This window comes from Hyperolius riggenbachi, chromosome 9, assembly GCF_040937935.1.
Source record: "Hyperolius riggenbachi isolate aHypRig1 chromosome 9, aHypRig1.pri, whole genome shotgun sequence".
Classification (NCBI taxonomy): Eukaryota; Metazoa; Chordata; class Amphibia; order Anura; family Hyperoliidae; genus Hyperolius; species Hyperolius riggenbachi.
The window spans coordinates 118,878,773-118,896,810 of NC_090654.1; the positions used below are offsets into that span (position 1 = coordinate 118,878,773).

General features: G+C 45.4%; 2 protein-coding genes across 24 annotated transcripts in view; one reads left to right on the forward strand and one right to left on the reverse strand.

Moving 5' to 3' along the window:
• The window catches only part of LOC137532655 (secreted protein C-like), a 489,020-nt gene that overhangs the window by 289,830 nt on the left and 181,152 nt on the right, over positions 1–18,038 (reverse strand). The gene's annotated exons all lie outside the window — the stretch shown is intronic.
• The window catches only part of CCDC9B (coiled-coil domain containing 9B), a 271,992-nt gene continuing 266,656 nt past the window's right edge, over positions 12,703–18,038 (forward strand). For all 23 annotated transcript variants that reach the window (XM_068253412.1, XM_068253416.1, XM_068253405.1 and 20 more), the window contains exon 1: positions 12,703–12,832. In XM_068253412.1, coding sequence (XP_068109513.1) covers positions 12,718–12,832 — 115 coding nt within the window. In that variant the 5' untranslated portion in view covers positions 12,703–12,717. The remainder of the gene's footprint in view (positions 12,833–18,038) is intronic.

The following is an 18,038-nucleotide window of genomic DNA, read 5'->3' on the forward strand; positions in this document are numbered from 1 at the left end:
AGTGTATTTCAGTCAGTGTCTGTGTGTTTTAAAGGGTGGTCATATATTACTTTGGTTTCCTCCTGTTTTTTTGGGTACTGCTCATCCGTCCTCCGTAAAGCGGTAGCCCCCTCATTCCCCACTTTTCAGTTGTACGAATGCACAGACCTGATGAGCAGCGAAGAGGACCGTATGACCACCTAAGACTATGCGACAAGGACAACCTAAAATTCTGTAAGTGCCCTAGGGGCCCCTGGAGTTCAGCGGCAGTCTAGCTCATGTAAATCCTCAGTGTAAGTTGAGGAAGAATAGACTACTCACACTAACAACAACAACAACTTCCACACAAGCTGTTTATATCAGAAATATATAAACAAAAGGAGTGGTCATAAATTACTTTGGTTTCCTCCTGCTCCCTGGGTGTCCACACAGAGAAGAACAAGCTAGTCTTGACTCCCCTTGCTTTCACTCAGTTTGACCGGGGTACTGCTCATCTGTCCTCCGTAAAGCGGTATCCCCCTCATTTCCCACTTTACAGTTGAACGAATGCACAGACGGGACAAGCAGCGAAGAGGACCACATGACCACCTAAGAGTGGAAGACAAAGACAACATGAACTCTTCTACTTGCCTTAGAGGCCCCAGAGTTCAGCAACAGGTTTTCTTTGCTCATTCTCTCTAACAGGCTGGTTCATTTTAATGATCCCCATTGTAAGATGAGGAAGAATGGGCTACCTACACTAAGCAAATAATAGTAGTTCCAGCCAAACAAATAAACTGTATCAGAAATGCGTTAATAGAAGGAGAGATGGAGCATAAATGTCAGTCGGAAGCTAGCTATAATTTTTTATCCAACCAACAAAAAACAATCTACTACAAATAACTAACCTAACCATGCAACCAACAAATATAACCTATTATATTAAGCTAAGGTAGCCATCCAAAGAAAAAAATATACCATAATTAACTAACTGCACTTTTTGTTACCATAGCCGCCTTGCAAGACACCTTGCACACCTAACACAGTCCAGGAGCCCCCAGAGGTCTAACATCATCTGCTTCAAGAGACTCCAGAGCATCCTATTTATGCTTTTCTGACTATTGTGATGTCATCAGGGCCCATTTTGATGTCATCAGGGACACAACCAATCATCTTGCCACACTGGCTACTGTGACACTCTGGCATGTGGCTGATGCATGGCTGTACATTTGATGAGAAAGGCATGGTAAATAAACAACAGGATGTAATGGGGTGAAGTAACAGAAATTAAAACATTACAGAAGCATAATTAGGCAATTAGAATGATGATGTGTCATTATTTTAGTGGCCATTTTTTTGGGTTACTCCATATTCAGCACATCTTCACAGATGATAGTAGGGGGTGGAGCAATATGCTGAATGTAATGTAGGGAATGTGTTGGAAGGAATGGATCAGCAAACAGACAGGCAAGGTGCACTGTTTAAAAGGAATTGTATGAGCCAATCAATTTCTAATTCCAAACAGGTGTGAGTTTCTAAGCAGTTTGTACTCAGAAGAGTATTGTCGCCATGGCTGCAAAGAAGTGCAAATTGAGTTCCCGGATCACTTTAACCACTCTGCGACCGCCTAACGCAGGATTGCAAGTGGCAGAGTGGCTTACTCGTTCTTTGCTCACGCCAGGTGGCATGATCTTCCCAGGAACGAGATTTGCAGGGAATGAGCGCTCGCTCGAGCACGCATTCCTGGCTGTAAACAAAGCGGAGCTTCGTCTTCAGCCTGTCAGTCACAATCGGAGCTGATAAGCTGACTTAAAGACATAAACAGCTAATAAATATGTGTACAGTGCTGCAATCTAGCGCATCGCTGTACAGAGGACAGCCAGCCCTGTCACTTAACTGTCCCTCCTAATGGCTGTAAAGATCGCAGCAGCAATCAGAGACCACCCAAAGAAAGCTCTATTAGTGGGAAGAAAAGGAGGTAAAATTCATTTAGGTGCTAAGTTGTATGACTGAGTAATAAACCATTAAAGTTGTAAAGTGTGGAAATGTAAACAATGGCCTGGTCACCAGGGGGGGGGGGGGGTATAAACATGTGTTCCTCAGGTGCTTAAAGGACCATTATCGTGAACATTGTAAAATGTAAAATACGTGTAAACACATACAAATAAGAAGTACATTTCTTTCAGAGTAAAATGAGCCCTTAATTACATTTATCCTATGCTGCTGTCACTTACAGTGGGTAGGAGAAATCTGGCAGAACTAACAGGTTTTGGACTAGCCCATCTCCTAGTGGGGGGTTCTTAGGGTTTTCTTTATTTTTAAAAGCACTTAGTGAATGGCAGTTGCTCCGTCTAACTGCTAAAAAAGTGTGCAGCGAGCAGGGAGGCTGGCCAGCATCTTTATGTAAATTATTTTTAAGGAGTGTCTTTGAAAGTTATAAAGGCCATGCTGAGAATACCCCATGAAGAGATGGACTAGACCAAAACCTGTTGGTTCCGTCAGATTGTTACTACCTACTGTAAGTGACACCAAGATGGGAGAAAAGTAATTTAGGGCTCATTTTAATCGGGGTGAAACACTGCTTATTTGTATGTGTTTACATGTATTTTACATTTTTAAATTTTCCGTGATAGTGGTTCTTTAAAGTGGCGCAAGAGGACTGCTGGAAAAAGTGGCACCGCCATAGGTGGCAATAGCAAAAGACGCAATTAGCAGCAATGAATAAATATTGAATATTGCCACTAATTGCAGCTTTTACTTTTGCTGCCACCATAATATATAAAATGATATAGGTGGGATGGATTTAGTATTGGAGTATGGGGTGTTAGGGGCTAAGTTTAGGCACTATGAGGGTTAAGGTTAAGCATGGGTGCATTAAGGTTAGGCATGGGGTGGTTAAGTCTAGGCCCAGGCACGGGGAAGGGGTTTGGTGATTAAAGTTAGCACCAGGGGGATTGGTTAAGATTAGGCATGGGGGGTGGTTAAGGTTAGGCAGCACCAGGGGGGGAGAGGGGGGGGGGTCTTAACATTACGCATAGGTAGAAGGAGGGTTCTGTGTGAGAATAGGGTTAGGTCGTAGTAAAATATTGGATGTTTTACTATAGGATTTAAGTAGTAGAATATTCATAATTTTACTGATATTCTGCCAGCGGCAGTCTCCGGAGCTATATTTAGTGGGCACCATTCTTATAGGTATTCTGCTCGGGCTCCAGAGGAAAAAGCCAAGCTTAATCGGGTCTGTGCTACTGTGCAGGTGCGGACTCGTGCATGCGCAGTAGCACGGGCCCAATCAAGCTTGGCTTTTTCAGCTGGAATCCGAGTGGGCCCGTGCTACTGCGCATGCGTAAGCTGTTGACAGCCCATTTTTTGGGGTATCAGTGCTGGAACAGGCTGATGGAGGAGGACAGAAGAAGCCTCTCTGGGATCTAGAGGCTTCCCTCTCCTGCTGTGAGCAGTAGTGCTCATCCGGATTCCAGATATCCGGGTAACCCGGATATATGAACATTTTTACGCTATTCGGATCGGATTCCGGATTTCTTTGGCTATCTGCGGATATTTGGCTGCATAACCCGGATATCCGCGGATATCCGGATCTGAAATACTGTAACTAAGGAGATGACGTCCTGGAGCCAATCAGAGGGCTCCCAGCAGAAGTCCTAGCAACCAATCACAGAGGGGAACCCTGGCCAGCCCCACCTGACCTCATTGAGCCAATCAGAGGGCTCCCAGCCTAAACCCTGGCACCCAATCACGGAAAGGAACACTGGCCAGCCCCCCTGTATAATAACGAGGGCTGCCATGATGAGACATATTGTTTTAGTTTGCTGTATGCTCACTGAGAGACATGCTCTAGTACAAGGGCTGTACACAGTTATAAACCTAAGGGTATGTTTCCACTAACGCGAATTCGCATGCGTTGTCCGCATGCAAATTTGCATAACCAATACAAGTGGATGGACCTGTTTCCACTTGTCAGGAATTCTGTGCGGTCTGCTGTGCAGGAAATAATCTGCACAGCAGAGCCGTCAGAATTCGCATGCCGCACACACGCACGCGAATCGCTGGAAATGTAATGTAATAGGAAAACCGCAAGCATTTTAGTCTTGCGGTTTTCCCGGCGTTTCCGTGTGAAAACCTATGTCAATGCTTACCGGCATTGACATGGTTAAAATCGTATAGCGCAAACCGTGAGCGATTCCTCGTGAATATCCGCATGGAAACGCAAACGAATCTGCACCCGCATGCGGATTCGTTGACACGTTTTCCGCGATGGTATCGCAACACACAAGTGGAAAAGTACCCTCAAGCTGTTCAGTGATTAACCCCTTCACTACTATCACTACACCATTGTTAAATCTTTAATCAGCTTGATTGATGTCATAGTGTGACAGTGACACCTGGTGCACACCAAAAACCGCTAGCAGATCCGCAAAAGGCTAGCAGATTTTGAAACGCTTTTTCTTCTTCTTCTGTAGCGTTTCAGCTAGCATTTTGCGGTTTTGTGAAGCGTTTTTGGTGTAGTAGATTTCATGTATTGTTACAGTAAAGCTGTTACTGAACAGCTACTGTAACAAAAAACGCCTGGCAAACCGCTCTGAAGTGCCATTTTTCAGAGCGGTTTGCGTTTTTCCTATACTTAACATTGAGGCAGAAACGCATCCGCAATCCAAAATCTGCAGCAGCCCGGGAGTATGCGTTTCTGCAAAACGCCTCCCGCTCTGGTGTGCACCAGCCCATTGAAATACATTACCAAGCGGATGGCAAACCGCAGCAGAACCGCTCTGGTGTGCACTAGGCTTTAGAGTATGTGCTCCAGTGCTGCTGGGCCAAGGGCTGTACACAGTGATAAGCTGTTCAGTGATTAACCCCTTCACTATCACTACACTATTGTTAAAACGTTAATTAGCTTGATTGATGTCATTGTATGACAGTCAGTGTGTGCTGCAGGCAGCTGTTATGTGTCTGTGTGTGTTCTGTGCACAGACCAGGCCAGCTGCTGCCTACTGGCCAGCTATTAGTCTTAGGTATAGGTTAGGTTAGGGATTAGGGGATAGGAGGTTTACTGTGTTATTGTGTAGTTAGTACTGTGGTACTGCAGTCAGTGTGCTAGTAGTTGTTAGAGTAGTAGTACTACTGTGTTAGCTTTCTACAGAACTGCTGTGCTGTGAGCAGTGCCAGTGTGACAGTTAGTGTGCACTAGTGTCTTCTCCTCTGCTGTCTGACTGTCACTCGGCACTTGGCACGTGGCACTTGGCACATGGCACTTGCCACGTGTCACATGCCATGTATCACGTCACATGCCATGTATCACATGGCACTTGCCACGTGTCACTTGGCAAGTGCCACGTGACACTTGGCAAGTGCCACGTGACAAGTGCCACGTGCTAAGTGCCAATTGCCATGTGCCACGTCTGGCATGCTCCTGGCACACATGACACCTGCTGCTGCTGCTGCATTGCCCTGCTTGTGCAGCTCCCACCGCCAGACCAGTGTGCTACGGGCCACTGATGCCACCTATATTTAACACAATTGCTGCGTAATTTTTTGGAGGTGTCTTGGCTGAAAACTGTCATGTCCCAGTTGTGCGGTTGGACTTTGGACACAATGGGCTTGATTCACAAAGCCGTGCTAACTGTTTAGCATGGGTGTGCTAAACAGTTAGCACAGCGTTGTGAATCAAGCCCAATGTGGGCTGCACGACCGCTGTCTGGAACCTAGGCCTAATGTTAATTGACAGCCATTTTTTTTTGGGGGGGGGGGGGGGGGGGGGGGATTTTAAGTCCCCATATGATCAATTAGTGCTACATGCCTCATTTACCCTTAAAAACGTTTTTAAAGCAATTTAAAGGGCACTTCCGGTTTTTCTATCCGGATATCCGAATCCGCACGGATAGCCCGGATAATGCGTTCGGATATCCGTATGAACGCGGATATCTGAACGTTGAGATTTGGATATCTGGGTATCCTGATCAATTCGGATTTTAAAAAGTGGTATCCGAGCACCCCTGGCTGTGAGTACCCAGTAGGGGCACTTTCTATTTCTTTCCCTACAGGTACACTTTAGAGTGGAAGGACACTGGATAAAGTCAGTATGCCAAGGACTGCAGTTGACATGGAGAGGACACCACCTGCAGGAAAGCTGAAGAGATTATAACAAGTGGTGAATCAAAATGGGGTGCCTCCTCCCCCCCCCAAAAAAAAACCCTAAAAGCCTAAAGCTAGGAACACACCTAGCAGAAACACTAGCAGTGCGGAAAACACTGGTAATGGAAGTCTATGGGCCGCAGGAAAAAACGCATATAAAAAAAAAGCATATGCGTTTTAAAACATGCGTTTTTAAAAAAACACAGATTTTGTTGCATAATATTCAAAAATGCATCAAAATCACACATAATGAAAGTCAATGGGAACGCAATGGTATTATTATTATTTATTAATGGTATGCATTTTTCATGCACTTTCCATGTGTTTTTATATGCGTTTTATAAAAATTGTTTTGTGATGTATTTCCGCTTCCTGTTGTCTTACTAGTGATTAGCATAAAACGCATGAAAAACGATTACAAAATGCATATGTGTTTTGTATATGCGAAACGCAAATGCATAAAAACACACGCAAAACGCTTGAAAAACGCATCTGAGGAAAAAAAACTCTAACGCAACCGCAATAAAAATGCAATGAAAACACACAAGATAAAAGAAAAAAAAAAAAAACTACATAACAGAAAATGGGACCTATCATGCTCTGTTATGTGTGCACCCAGCCTCAATCAACCTAAACAATAATGACATTTTACCAATGTAGCTCACACTACTAGCAAATGTATAAGGGGTCTGAGGAAGAGGGGTGGAACCCCAGCCCCTCTACTAGCCCTCCACTAGGTCAAAACACGTGTGGAGGATTATCTTTTCCTCTAGCATTGTGGGGGTGGAGAGTAGAGATGATCAATGAGACATAAATATTTCTGAGTTCATGCAGGATCATGTAAATTCGTATGCAAATGTATGCAGCTTGAAAATGGACCAATCAAGTCCCACCAAGGTTTAAACCGATTTGTCCATTTTCAAGATGTATACATTCACATTCAAATCTACATAATTCTGCATGAACTTGTGGAAATATTTGTATCTCATTGATGATCCCTAGTGGAGAGGGAGGCTACTGACAGGCATAGCGATGATGGTAACTAGAGTTGAATAGGACCACACTCCCGGGATCTCTCCCTACAGCCTGCAGCACATGCAGTCAGGCCCAGTGCACACCGAGTGGATTTGGATGCGATCCGCCGGCCGCATCCGCCTATAAATTCGCTTGGCTATTGTATTTCAATGGGCTGGTGCACACCGGCGGTTTGAGGTTTGTAGCAAACTGCCAATGTGCCTCCTGCTGCACGTTTGCAGTTCATTAAAAACCTCAAACCGCCGGTGTGCACCAGCCCATTGAAATACAATAGCCAAGCGGATTTACAAGCGGATGCAGCTGGCGGATCGCATCCAAATCCGCTCGGTGTGCACTGGGCCAAATCTCTGAAATCCGCACCAAAAACCGCCAGCGGTTTTGGTGTGCACTGGGCCTCAGTCAGAGTTTCACTTATCACAGGCCATCATGGTAATCAATGTAAGCTCTGCCAGCAGTCTATTGCCCCAGCATGCCTAGTTGATCAATTTTGACCGAAAATTGATTAGAAATAATGGAATGGAAAATGCTGATTGGAAGTGGGGCAGTAGAAATGGTCACATTGTTGGATTGCATTTAGCAATGCTGCAACTTGATTGATCATTAATATATTTCCTGCCGAAATGTATCAAATATTGATGTGCTATTGCTATACATGATAGGAATAGATCCCTCTCTAATCAGATTCCAATCGGAGAGTGATTGTTTTGCCACATCGGTGGCAATTTGTAAGTGTATAGCAAGCTTTAGTGGCAAATATACTGCATGTTTTGCGCAGACCAAATTGCACACAATTTGGTCTAGCTTCACGTATCACAGGTCATCATTATTATCAATAGTCACACAGTACCTTGTTCCCATTGATGTAATGAGACTTGCCCAAATGCAAATGAAGTGCATGTTGCATTTTTCCTGAATTTGCATTTGGATTGAAGTCAACAGAAATGCAAGAAAATCAGATAATAAGCGTGGTACTATGAAATTCTGTCATGATCCCCTCAAGTGTGACCCCTGCCTCAGTGAAATCATTGGTAGTAATTAGGGCCAAACGGGATTTTTTAAAAATTACACACGCGACGTCGCGGTGCGCATGCGTGGAAGCATATTTTTACTATATGGTTAGGTGCACTTCCGCATACCCCCAAGCAGGAAGTAGGTGGGTATGGGTCAAATTAGATCAAAAAGTACCTTTCTGTCTGACTGTATTGAGCATGAGTGCCTCTATCTATTGTTAAAGAGGAACTGTAACGACAAAACGTCCCCTGGGGGGTACTCACCTCGGGTGGGGGAAGCCTCCGGATCCTAATGAGGCTTCCCACGCCGTCCTCCATCCCTCAGGGGTCTCGCTGCAGCCCTCCGTGCAGCGGTGACGTCAATATTTACCTTCCCGGCTCCTGTGCAGGCGCTCTGATGGCTGTCGGCTCCGAAGTAGGCGGAAATACCTGATCGCCGCTGGGTCTGCTCTACTGCGCAGGCACAAGTTTCCGGCGCCTGCGCAGTAGAGCGGACCCGACGGAGATCGGGTATTTCCGTGCCGAAAGCAGCCACAGCGCCCACGCTGGAGCCAGCAAAGGTAAATATTGAAGCTACAGTCGGGTCTGTCGCCGGCTGTTCGGAGGGCTGCAGCGAGACCCCCGTGGGACAGAGGACGGCGTGGGAAGCCTCATTAGGATCCGGAGGCTTCCCCCACCCGAGGTGAGTACCCCCCAGGGGAGGTTTTTGATGTTACAGAGTTTCTTTAAGACGTAAAACCTTTTTCTAGTAAGACTGGCCTTGTTCTTTAGGAGAGGTAAGACCAACACTACCACTCCTTTTTAGGGCCCGTTTCCACTTGTGGGGTGCGAATCGCCGCGGTAAAAATTTGCATGCGGATGCGAATTTCGCATGCGGGTGTATGCGAATGTTCATGCGAATCTGTATGCAAATTCGCATGAATGACGCTGTATGCGAATTAAACCATGGCAGTGCCTGTGTGCTTTTCCATTGATTCCATGCGAATCTGCGTCTGAATTCGCATGAAAATTTGCATACACTCGCATAGTGGAAAGCGGTATGCGAATTCTGATGGCTCTGCCATGCGGATTTTTGTCGCGGACGAAAACGCTCAGAAATCCTGACAAGTGGAAACAGTCCCATCCACTTGTGTTGGCTATGCGAATTCGCATGCGGCAAACGCATGCGAATTCGCAATAGTGGAAACGGGCCCTAAGGGCTGGTTCACATTTTTAGCGCTGCGATGCCATCATCCGAACGCACCATTGTCGCCGGTTTCCAGTGTGAAACCGGCCTTAGGCTACGTTCACAGTGGTGCATTGTGGTGTGATGTAACAAACGCATTGCAATGCGGAAAGCGGCACCACAATGCACAACCTACATTCACACTACGACTGGTGCAAATTAACAGTGAGCGGCATCCAAGCGCACAAAGTGAGTGACCGCGTAATTTGGGTCAACAGTGAAGCATACTTTTTCGTTCTGTTGCATTGCATCCTTGCTTTTACAGGGAAGACAATGCAACACCCACTGTGAACACAGCCTATAAGATTGCAATAGGCAGTCAGGATTCAATTAGGTCCTGTTCACAGTGGTCAGTTGCGTTGCAGGATAATTCTGCATGTCAACTCGCTGCCCATACAATCCTATTGGCCTGTTCACAGTAACGGGTCATATTATTCTAACTCGCTGCATACAGGCTTTGTATTAAAGTCTATGTCCAGTCTCCATTGCAGTTCACAGTCATCATAATGCACAAGTTATGCAACTGACCACTGTGAACCTAGCCTCACAGTATTAGTAATCATAAATCGGATGCTGCCCTGCCTGCATATCTCCAATCTCTGCAAACTGATATCTTGAAAATGGTTGCCAGTTTTCATTAAGGCTGCTTTCACAGTGAGACGTTACAGGCGCACGTTAGTGCAGCCTGTAACGCAGCCCCACCGCACAGTAATGAAAAATCAATGGGCTGTTCACAGTGCCCACGTTGCGTTACATTGTAATGCAGCACATCCATTGAGAGTGCTGCATGCTGTGCGTTATGCGCGGCTAAGCCGCGTTAGACTGTGCACACATGCTCAGTAGTGTTGGGGAGGAGTGGAGAGCGGCCAGGCACATGGCTAATTAATATTCACTGCACGGTGTGACGTGCAGTGTTTACTTCCTGGAGTGGCCGCTCTGTGCGGCGATTGGCCGGGCGGGACCACGTGATGCCGCATGCGTCCAAGAGTACGCATCACAACATCACAGACGCCAGAGTGAGCTGCACAACGCGGCTCACTCTGACGTCCACATCAGAGAGCACCAGGCGTTGCGTTTGAGGCACGTTATGTGCCCTATAACGTCCCCTAAACGCAACGTCCTGGTGTGTAAGTGGCCTAAAGGTCTTTTGGGCTGGTCTTTCTGATGACTCCACCCATTCAATGCGAGCTGGTCTGTCCTATCCAAGCCAATAAACATTGCTCTCATGCAGTATTGACCTGCAAACTGCTAAAATATTCTCTGAGGGCTGGAACCCACTAGAGCGATTTTTTTGAACGTTTAGGGAGCATGAGAAATCGCTAGTGATTTCCCTAAACGCTCTGCCAATGTAAGTGGATGGTGCAAATTCCACAGAAGCGATTGCGATTAGCAAAATCGCAAACGCAGGACATGCAGCATTTTGTTAGCGTTTGCGCTTCAATGTAAAGTATATAATCACTGGCGTAATCGCTCATCAAAACTTGCATGGAGCGATTTTGCTAGCGTTTTAAAGTTAATGTACACTGTAACAAAATTAAAAATAAGTGAAAGAACCAATCAGACTTTAAAACGCTAATTGCTAATCGCTACACAACCGCTGGCAAATTGATTACACTTTCTAAAATCGCTCTCTAAAATGCTTATGAAATCGCTTACAAACTGCTCATACAAAACGCTAGCGATTGCGATTAGCGATAGTATTTTGTAGTGGGATTCAGACCTCAGAAAAAAATTACCTTAGATCTCTTTTCCATGGGCTGCTGAAGGTAGTGAATTCACTGCCTATCAGTTCCTCCCGGTCACCGGGCGGGCGCTTGCTAGTGCTTGGATTGGAGCAGTGGACAAGGAGTTGCACCTGAGCATAGCTGTTGGCGTAGTCACACGTGACATGAAATATTTTTTACAGCTGGGTAAGGCCACCACGTGTCGCACCTGAAGCGTGTGGTGTTACCCAACAGTATGGAGCTTGTGGCTGGCAGCCAAGAGGCTGAACTGCCCGATAAACAGGCTGGGAGCACACTAGGCAGTACAGAAAACTATAAGGGCTCGTTTCCACTATCGCGAATCTGCATGCGTCCAACGCATGCAGATCCGCACATGTAATACAAGTGGATGGGCCAGTTTCCACTGTAGCGTTGTTGAGGTGCGTTTTTTTCAGCGTGAAAAAAACGCACAAAAGAGCCAACGATTTCGCCTGCGTCGGGAATCCGTGCGAATCGCCGCTAATGTATTTAATAGTAAAAACGCATGCGTTTGTTACATGCGTTTTTACCCGCGATTTCGCGTGCGATTTCGCACCTTTTTCAATTTTATTTAGCCCTGGCAGTGTCATGGTTAATTTCGCATGGCACCCTGCCATGCGAAATCGCAGGCGAAATCGCGGGTAAAAACGCATGTGGAAACGCATCCGCATGCGTTTTTACAAGCGTCGGAATGCGGCCGAAATCGCGTCGCAACAGTGGGAACGAGCCCTAAGTTTAAAAAAAAAAAATTGGTGCGTTTTTGTATTAGTATCCAGTATCATATTCAAAACACATTTTTCTGCGTCTTCATTGAGTTGTGCAGGCATTTTTGAAAATTAGGCAGCAGGTTGTGCGTTTTTAAAAACACTATAAAATGCACATATATGCGTTTTTACATTCAGCCCATAGACTTTCATTTGTGGCAAAAAGGCATATGTACAACGCTAGCGTTTCTGCTTAGTGTGTTCCTAACCTCAAGCAGTTCAGCTGCTCATGGAAAAAAGGCCACAGCACCTCAATTCTGCCATTTTTCACTACCTAACTTCCAGTGTCCATACACTAATCAATTGAATCCTTCTGAGATTGATGCCCCAATATCATCTGATCGTATTATTGATTGATTTCCATGCAAAATCGATAGAAATTATCACCTGGATCAGAAGGAAGATCTTACTCAAAAGAGGGCATTAGAGGTTTGTGCTTCCATAGGGGCAAAACTGAGCATTTGGCCAGCAGGGCTGAGAAACCTCCCATGTCTCCTCTCTATAATGGTCCCTGGGGCCCTTGCATAGTATTCACAGTAATGTAGCGCATTCACCTGTCTGGTCGGTGTGCTTGTGCTCCCTCTGGTCTGTGCCCTTCCGTCTTCATCCCTGAATACCGGTTCCTCTTCTCCTTGTTGGCACTATACCTGGGGAGAGACCTGTAGTAATACTATCTGACCAACTCCATATTTTTATTTTTTTATGGCTTTCAAACTGAAATCTATTCAAAATCTAATTGCAGTATGTGTAATATAATAGATTCCTCTCTGATTAAATGAGAGAGTGATCTGTGGGCACATCAGGTGGCACGGCCACTTTTACTAGCTAGCTTTCAATGCATGGTCTCATTTCACAGAGTGTTAGCATCCAGCCAGCAGAGGGCGCCAAGTGAGAAGCTTGCTAATTGGGAGACGATAGTGAAGAGGGGCCATTCCGAGGAGGAAGGAGTAGGAGGTAAGATGGCTCCGCGTTCTGATTCCCACATATAAAGACGTCAAGCGCAACAGTTGGTCTGTGAGAAATGTAGTGTGGATTCTATTTCACTGAGTGGCCATTTAGGTGGCTATATTCATATATACACTGTATAAGTGTGCGCACGTTTTTGTACAAATAAAAGATCGAATGTGAGGCAATATCTGTCAGTGTGTGGTCAGGTGTAGGTTGTTTCTGCCTAGAGGGGTCTGAGGAGAAGAAAGTGATGGCATCAGCTCTGTATGCATCTCAGCCAAGTTACAGTCCCCTTTTTCATAAATTAAGACATTCATTCTCTCTCCTGTGATATTCCTGTTAGATTTGGTCACTCTGGTTGAATCTGCAAGAAATCTGTTGCCCCGGCACACACACAGTCTATCAATTCTGAGCCCAAATTGATCAGCATGGAATATTTGTGCCAGTTGGGGCAGGAGCAGTGGTCTTATTGTATTGCATTGAGCGTTGCAAAAAAATGTAGCTCGATTGAGCTTCAGTAGATTTTTTTGCCAAAATATTATATATTGAATGTCTGTGTGCCATAGATGGTAGGAATGAATCCCTCTCTAATCCATATTCCAATGCCGGAGGGATTTGTTTTTCCACATCGGGTGGCAATCTATAAGTGTATGGCTAGCTTTAGGAGCAAGTATATCCATGAAGGCTGAGTTCACACTGCATTCTCTTTTTGCATAGACACCGTTTTGGAGCGCTGAACTGAAAACTGCATAGAAAGCAGGACGGGGCATTTAGCAGCAGCACATTAGTTGAAGTATTGTAATATTTGTAGGAGTCCTAATTTGCCTGCAAAAGATGAGCCCAAATTTTGACTTAAGATGTGTTTTGTGCGCCACAAAGTTAAATCACTGTAGGGACCACTACATCTTTGCTCTTAGCCAATCAGTCTCTGAACAATTGGTTAGGGTGTGTACATACATCCAATTTTGATTGCCCAGTTTTACCACTTCCATGTAATATTCGGGCAAATGGATTTTGAATACTATGAATGGATTATGTAGGAAAGCTCTTATACTGCATGGAAGTGGTCAATCAAATTTGGATGTGTTTACGCACCCTTAGGCCCCTTTCTCACACTATGGTGTTGCGGTAATCTATTTTACCGCAAGAGGCTGCTGAGTCAATGAAAGTCTACGAAGACTTTCATGCTTTCTTGATGCGCAGCAAGTAGTTCATTCGCAAAGTCCTCTGCATTACCGTTATGGATTATGCAGTAATGCAAGTCTACAGCACACAGTGAGTGTGAACAATGTGGTGTGCATGCACGGACTGACAGGAATCCCGGTAATGTACTTCCTGTCCAGCAGTGGTGGGCCAATGCATATGACCCTATTGACACACACTGCTGCAGGGTTATTTAAACTACTGATTTGTGCTGTGATCCCATGGCAGGCTGCCAGCCATGGGATCACCACACTGCACAAGTCATTAGCAACATAAACCCTTGGCCACGATCAGTCGTCTGCGGGATTTATTGCATTGTTAATGGCCACCTTTACCTAACAGCTGATTAATCAGACAAGCTGACCGGTATCATTCAATAGCCTCAAAGAGTACCTGAGGCAGATCTCTTAATACAAATAGGACACAGACAGAGGCATGTTCTTTCCTTAAAGCACAACTGAAGTGAGAACAATATGGTGGCTGCCATATTTATTTCCTTTTAAACAATACTAGTTGCCTGGCAGCCCTGCTGATCTTTGTGGTCAGTAGGGTCTAAATCACACACATGAAACCAGCATGCAGCTAATCTTGTCAGGTCTGACAATAATGTCAGAAACACCTGATCTGCTGCATGCTTGTTCAGGGTCGATGGCTAAAAGTATTAGATGCAAAGGGTCAGCAGGACAGCCCGGCAACTCCATATCGCTCGCTCTTAAGTTGTTTTATGCCTCTGTCCTCCTAGTGCTTTCTGCCCCCTCCCCAATCTATCAAAAGCAGCTTGTCAGTAGACTAATATTAGGGGAAGGGGCGTCTCTTGCAGTAGAGTGGCGGTGCCAAAATTACCAGGTGCAAGTGTGCGCAATAAACATCTGTCTCAAATAGAGAGTGGAGATGGGCTTTAAAAATACAGCACATAGCATTTTTTTTTAGTTTTCAAATTAGCATCAGGAATTCTTCTAGTGCTAACTGATATGTACCTATGAAATAGCCGCCCACAGACTTGGCCGCAGGATACAGCCAATATACGGCTTACCCTGCTCCTGCACAAGTCCCGGTGGCGTTCATTACTATTCCCCCTCCAGGTCGATGTGGATGGTGGGGAATGATATAATTCGGCTGTCAGCTATTAGGCCTGGTGCACACCAAAAAACCGCTAGCAGATCCGCAAAATGCTAGCAGATTTTGAAACGCTTTTTCTTCTTTTTCTGTAGCGTTTCAGCTAGCGGTTTGCGGTTTTGTGTAGTGGTTTTGGTGTAGTAGATTTAATATATTGTTACAGTAAAGCTGTTACTGAACAGCTTCTGTAACAAAAACGCCGGCAAAACCGCTCTGAGCAGGCGTTTTTCAGAGCGGTTTGCGTTTTTCCTATACTTAACATTGAGGCAGAAACGCATCCACAATCCAAAAAATGCCTCACCCCGGGAGTATGCGTTTCTGCAAAACGCCTTCCGCTCTGGTGTGCGCTAGTGATGGGAATTCCGGCTCTTCTCAGAGAATCTGCTCTTCTGAATCGGCTCCCATTAAAGAGCCGGCTCTTACGGCTCTCAATCGGCTCTTCATTAAATATCACTAGACACCACTCAGAATCTGAGTAAAAGCCCCGCCCCCGTCTCCATGACAACTCCAGACTGCTTCTCTGACTGGTGCAAACCCTCCTGCTACTGCTCTGCTCCGCCCCATACACTCCTACAAGCTGCGAGAGGAGGACTACATCTCCCAGCATGCCTCAGCGCCCTTTATTACAGACCAAAGCAGGGCTGTGTGGGGGGCGGCTGAGGCATCGACTCTTGAAACTGAGAATCGGCTCTTAGAGCCGGCTCGTTCGCGAATGACCCATCACTAGTGTGCACCAGCCCATTGAAATACATACATTACCCAAGCGTAACCGCAGCCGCAAGCGGATCGCAAAGCGCAGCCGAACCGCTCTGGTGTGCACTAGGCCTTCCTGGTGGCCGAATTACGGTGTTTTTAAAAGTAACTTAAAGAGTAACTGTCAGGCTGCAGAAGCTAATTTAAACCTCTATTCTCCTGTGTTAAACAGTTTAGACAGAAGCCAAAAGACATTACTAAAGATAAAAATCTCTCTTACATTTAATGTGTTCTTATCACCAAAGCTAAGCTCCTAAGCAGGACGCAAGCCGCATTCCATACTGCAAAGCATTCTGGGGCCCTCCCCTCGGCTGCTAAGGAGAAGACGGGATCAAGTTTCAGCAGCTTCTAAACTCACAGCACAGATAAATCTCCGGGAAGATTACTCTGCAGGAGTCCGCTATTGTTCCTAGCCACATGGCTCATTAATATTCACTGCACACTGTGTTATTCTGTACGAGCTGTTCTGTGATCAGAAGCAGGCAGGACATGACGACACATTTGGCTTCACAAACATGGAACCTGCCATGGGCTGTCAGGAGCATCATTCTCTGCATATACTATATACAAATTCTGTGAAATCCAAACGTGGACAGTGAAATGCATATGTAATGTAAGTACAGCCAATCTTTAGCTACTGATATATGTGTTTATTTTCTCTGAGACCTTATACCTAACAGCTCCTCTTTAAGCTTCATCTTCTGACGCCACTGAAGTTACTCACTGTGCCTGCTATAACCGTAATTCCTATTATCGTCTATGGTGGCGCTGGCTGTGCCCAAATCTCTTGCGCTGTTATTACAGCTTTCGCAAACTGACTACCTAATCATACGTGACTATATTTTCAGTGGGTTTTCTGTGCCTTTGTGCCCGTAAGGGCTGTTTCAAATTGAAAAGCAATTTTGTAGTGATTTTTTTAGCAAGTGATTTTGCTTTTTACAGCATTTCTTTACTTTTTAAGACCACATTGGCGTAACGGCTGCATTGTATTGCAGCGGGTGTCTTGAGGTGTATACAGTGGGTTACCACAAAATGCATGCGTGACGGTCACATTGAAGCATCCTTTTTTAATTGGATGTATGCTTCACTTTAGCAATGCAATGTGGGGCTAACGTCTGGCAGCTCTTTCCCAATTCCTTGCATTGGATTCTAGCTGTCACAGGAAATTTGCATAAAAAGGTGTACATAACACGCCCCCCCCCCCCCCTCAGAAAATTTGCATGCGATTCTCCTAATGCAAAAGCGCAACCCTAGAGTAAAAATGTAAACTAACACAATCTCAAATATTGTAGAAATGCTAAGTGTATAGAATTACATAGTCAACGTGGTTTTTGCATCACTGACGATCAGCAAATCACTGAAAAAGCGCTTACAGTGTGAAACAGTCCTAAGGGTTCTGCATCAGCTTTGCCAGAGAAAAGGAGTCTGATACAGGTGTACCTCTAAGGGCCAGTGATGGCAACTGGTCATGAGAACTAACAAGTTGCAGAAACTAGTCACTATGCTTTTATGACTTGTTGTTGGAACTAATTGTTAGTGATTCAGTCACCGATGTGATGTGGTACTTAGAAATAAACAGGGCATGTTCAGGCTTGGGGCAGTACGATGTGATGAAAAACACGATCCTTTATTAAAAACTTTTATACATGAGCTGTCTAAATGGCAGCCCACGAGCTGCATCCAGCCCTCCAGAGCTCTTGCTGTAGCCAGTCTGTTTACTGTGTCACTCCACCTCTCCTCCCATGCCCACCTCTTTCTCTCTCTCTGGGCGGCAGTACAGGGCAGAAGAGTCCGAAGCCCAGCGCTGGAGTCTATTTGGGTCTCCAGTGCTGGGCTCCGGGTGCCATTTTCCCGTAGCCCTGCACTGTGGTCTGCCTGTCGGCACAGGAGATTTGCAGCCAGAGCTGCTGTAATAACTGGGGAGCAACGTTAGAGGACAAAAGAGGAGTCACCTGTCAGGTGAGTAAATTTGTTTTTATTTTCAGGTGCCACTGACACCAGGGATATTTAGGGGGCGTTAACTGAGGGGAAAGAGAAAGAAGTTTAACTTTTTTTATGTTTTATGGGGGAAATGCTGCCTTATATGTTTTTGCATAGGGGGCAAATGTTGCCTATTTATGTGTTCTGTATTAGGGGGTAA